General features: G+C 44.0%; 1 protein-coding gene across 2 annotated transcripts in view; it reads right to left on the bottom strand.

Annotated features, from left to right (window-relative positions):
• Positions 1–871: 871 nt before the first annotated feature.
• LOC143288134 (putative RNA-binding protein 19) overlaps positions 872–4,710 on the bottom strand; it is a 43,089-nt gene continuing 39,250 nt past the window's right edge. Inside the window, exons 25-26 of one of the 2 annotated variants that reach the window (XM_076596424.1) lie at positions 2,796–2,919; positions 872–1,767 (exon numbers count right to left, since the gene is read on the bottom strand). In XM_076596424.1, coding sequence (XP_076452539.1) covers positions 1,706–1,767; positions 2,796–2,919 — 186 coding nt within the window. In that variant the 3' untranslated portion in view covers positions 872–1,705. The remainder of the gene's footprint in view (positions 1,768–2,795; positions 2,920–4,710) is intronic. The other variant, XM_076596426.1, reaches the window with a different exon arrangement.

The raw sequence follows: 4,710 nt of genomic DNA, 5'->3' as shown, positions 1-4,710 counted from the left end.
GTGTTTTGATTCGTTATTTGTGAAAAATAGCTGGAATGTACTCATTCTTTTTCCCCTGTTTAATTTTTCGTACTGTCTTTTTATATGTACCAGGTTAGTCCAGTTGGTATATATATAAAATGATGGAATTGTGGTCACCCGACATAAATTGGTGTCACACTGAATGGACCATTTTTCACATGGTAACAAAGCTCAACAGCTGCAGCCGACTTCCTCCTGCAATAGGAAATTGACTTTCCATCTCCCTTTGACTAAGTTTGAAGTGAACAGGTCAACTTGTTTTGACGTGAACAGAGTTGTGTGACTGTAACAGTTACATTTAATCAAATTATCCATATTTCATAAGTTCCCTTTATCAAAACCTTTCGAACCCCTTGAAATCAACAGCAAGAATTACAAACTAAAGACTGAACGCAAAAAAGCTTCTGTAGAGCAAAGGTTTTTACAAATATTTTAGGCATTCCAAACAATACATGCACACATGCAGAGTTGACATTATATTGTACATCCCATTTTCCAGTGCCCCCTACCACACACACACTCTTATGTGAATCCCTTTCCTGTACACTTTCGAATGGCATTGAATTAGATATCATCTGAACACCATTCTTCAAGGTACAACAGATTGCAACACGTGCAAAGATTCAACATCTGTCTGTTCCTACAGATCTGTACACCAAGGTAAAACAGATTGCAACATGTGCAAAGATTCAATATCTTGTCAGTTCCCACAGATCCAAGTGCATCATTATTCCACTATGGTTGCTAATACCCACACCCACCCACCCACCCACATTCATCCACGAGCGTGCGACACACAAACACGCAAGAAACAAGAGTACGAGTCACACACAGTACTTGTTAAGTTCATGTATTCATAGCAACATGCCTAAAAACTTATTATACTTTGTACAACTTTTTGTCGTGAACACATTTGTGTGAAATTTCAGCTACTCTCCATGAGAGACCCATCACTTACAGTGCAACATCACCCTTCTGTTTTTTTTCGGGGGGGGGGGGGCATCGCCAACATGAGAAGTAGTCACAAAACTTGAACAGCATTGACCCGACATGGCATTTACACCAGTTTCATCTCCTCTATGAACTAGTCGGTCCCAGAGCTAAACCCCCAGTCTGTTGTCTGCGGTCCTGTTCCACAGCTCGGAAGGATTTCATGCAAATTCTCGTCTGTCAGCTTCTCATCTCTCACTGGCTCTGGCTCTGAATATCCCCGATATTGTTCATCACAACACCCCGATATTGTTCACCACAACACCCCGTCTTGAAATCTCCGTCGTTCTTCTGATAATCAGTTAGTCTACATCTTTCAAGTTTCAGGGACCAAATGTCTGGAACATCCTTCCATAATTATCATGTCAAGACACACCCGTTCCTCAGCCTCTTTCAAACTTTCTCTTGAGATCCACTGATTTAAGCTTTTTAGGTATTTTTGTCCATCAAAGTTCCAAACTGCGTTTTATTCATGTTGTGAATTTGTGTGTGTGTGAGAGCAAAGTGAGTTTGACTAGCAGTGTCATAATGCCTGTTTGCAATGAGTATGTAAATTGATTTATTTTATCATTTCATCATCCACTGTCAGTGAGTTTTTATTACGTGTAGAGAGATTAGATCTCTATCAGCGCTGGATATGAGTTCATCATCCTCATTACTGAAGTGACCAGTGGTCTCGGCACCACCCCCTGGTTCATTCCTTGATCAGAGTCCCCATCAGGTCCTGTTTCCGCAGCTTTTTGGCCGGCCCACCTGCTGATAGAATCAGGAAACACTCTTTTAGTACTGCCACACACTTAAAAAGGAGTTTTGTTCCCTAAAAATTTCGTTAAATCTAACATATTTACCATGACCCGCTAGTGCAGACTCCAGCAGGGGTCTGGATTCCTGTCATGTGCAAACTACTCACCCGCCTTATCCGGAGAAATCGAAATCAGGTGATTCTTCTCCTTCTTCTGCGTTCACTCATATGCACACGAGTGGGCTTTTACGTGTATGACCGTTTTTACCCCGCCATGTAGGCAGTCATACTCCGTTTTTGGGGGGTGGGTATGTTCTTGTTTCCATAACCCACCGAACGCCGACATGGATTACAGGATCTTAACGTGCGTATTTGATCTTCTGCTTGCATATACACACGAAGGGGGTTCAGGCACTAGCAGGTCTGCACATATGTTGACCTGGGAGATCGTAAAAATCTCCACCCTTTACCCACCAGGCGCCGTCACTGTGATTCAAACCTGGGACCCTCAGATTGACAGTCCAAGGCTTTAACCACTCGGCTATTGCGCCCGTCAGGTGATTCATATTACTTGTGTGCAAACTCCCCCATATGGCAGCCTCCCATGAAACAATACACATAAAATAGTACATGGCATACAGAAGTGTTTGAAGACAGGAGAAAAGAAAAAACCAATATGACTCGAATGCAAAAATCGATCATCACAACAACCACAAAATAAGCCTTTTACAAGCTCACACACAGACCACATGTCTGCCAGACATAGAACCACCACCACACACAAATGCCACATGCAAAATGGAGAATTCACAAGGGGAAAATAAGTAACCCCCACCCCCACCCCCCCAAAAAAGGGGTGAGGGAAAAAGAGACACGAACACACTTCATCACATTCGTTCATAGGCCATGTTAAAAAAAACAACAACAACAAATGATTTAAATTCCTCCCCTTTCCTTCCTTCCCACCTTCCCCTCCCCACATCCCTTCTGTCCCCTCCCCACATCCCTTCTCTTCTCTCCCACCCTCCCCTCCCTCACTCACCCCCTTGGAACTTCCTCTTGGTCTTGGACTGCAGCTCCTCCACAGTCTCCACAGTGCTGGCCCACTCCAGCACCAGACGGCGCCCGTACAGGTGAGTCGAGTGGCACAGTGCGTCAAAGGCACGCTGCAGGCAAATAAGATCAAATCAAATTAAGGTAAAATTACATCCTGCAGCTTTCAACTCCAGCTGACCACAAATGGGCCACAATTCCTGTCGGTGAGAAGAAACATAAGTTATGTTAAAAGGTCGACGGAGAAAGTTTATGAATATACAAGTTTGTAAAACGAGAAAGGTTACAGAGTGGTTAAGACGCTCAGCGACGGGCGCAATAGCCGATTGGTTAAAGTGTTGGACTTTCAATCTGAGGGTCCCGGGTTCGAATCTCGGTGACGGCGCCTGGTGGGTAAAGGGTGGAGATTTTTCCGATCTCCCAGGTCAACATGTGTGCAGACCTGCTAGTGCCTGAACCCCCTTCATGTGTACACGCAAGCAAAAGATCAAGTACATATGTTAAAGATCCTGTAATCCATGTCAGCGTTCGGTGGGTTATGGAAACAAGTAAATACCCAGCATGCACACCCCCGAAAGCGGAGTATGGCTGCCTACATGGCGGGGTAAAAACGGTCATACACGTAAAAGCCCACTCGTGTATATATACGAGTGAACATGGGAGTTGCAGCCCACGAACGCAGAAGAAGAAGACGCTCAGCTGCCAATACAGAGAGTCCATGAGGGTGTGGATTCAAATCCCGCTCCTGCCTTTTCTCCCAAGTTTGGAAAATCACACTGAGCGTCTAGTCTTTCAGATGAGACGATAGACCGAGGTCCCGTGTGCAGCACTGAACACAAACCCATGGCAACAAGTGTTGTCCTCTGGCAAAATTATGTAAAAAGAAATCCACTCTGATAGGTACACAAACATATAAGCATGCACTCAAGGCCTGACAAGCGCACTGGGTTATACTGCTGTCAGCCATCTTCCTAGCAGATGTGGTGCAGCGAATATGGATTTGTCCGAACCCAGTCACGCCTCCTTGAGAAACTGAAACCGTGCGTAAAACGAGACTCGCTTTCAACAAGAGGTGTCTAATGTTCGTCTCATTAAAACGGTTTTCACTTTTCTACACATGCATATACAGCAAGGAAAAGGAACTTAGTTCAGAGTGGAGTGATGGCCTAGAGGTAACACGTCTGCCTAGGAAGCGAGAGAATCTGAGCGTGCTGGTTCGAATCGCGGCTCAGCTGCCGATATTTTCTCCCCCTCCACTAGACCTTGAGTGGTGGTCTGGACGCTAGTCATTCGGATGAGACGATAAACCGAGGTCTCGTGTGCAGCATGCACTTAGCACACGTAAAAGATCCCACGGCAACTAAAAGGTTGTTCCTGGCAAAATTCTGTAGAAAAATCCACTTCGATAGGAAAAACAAATAAAACAGCACACAGAAAAAAAAAAGACAAAAAAAAAGGGTGGCGCTGTAGTGTAGCGACGTGCTCTCCCCGGGGAGAGCAGCCCGAATTTCACACAGAGGAATCTGTTGTGATAAAAAGAGAAATACAAATACAAACATACAGTATTTCCGGATATGTCCACTTGTGGTTTGGAAGAAAAACAGTTTATTTACTGCACTGTTTTTTCTGCATCAATGTGGCATGAAAGCCTGCTGAAAGACTGTAAACTCCCCTGTGTTGAATGGGTTAAAGAACTGAAGAAAAAAGAGGAGAAACTGGGTTAAAGAATTGAAAAAAAGTGGGGGAAAAAAGTGGAGAAAATGGGTTAAAGAATTGAAAAAAAGTGGAGAAAACGGGTTAAAGAATTGAAAAAAGTGGGAAAAAAAGTGGAGAAAATGGGTAAAAGAACGGAAAAAAGTGGAAAAAAAGTGATGAAAATGGGTTAAAGAATTGAAAAAAGTGGG

The sequence above is a fragment of the Babylonia areolata genome, chromosome 12 (assembly GCF_041734735.1).
Source record: "Babylonia areolata isolate BAREFJ2019XMU chromosome 12, ASM4173473v1, whole genome shotgun sequence".
Classification (NCBI taxonomy): Eukaryota; Metazoa; Mollusca; class Gastropoda; order Neogastropoda; family Buccinidae; genus Babylonia; species Babylonia areolata.
This window is presented reverse-complemented; position numbering and strand designations above follow the sequence as displayed.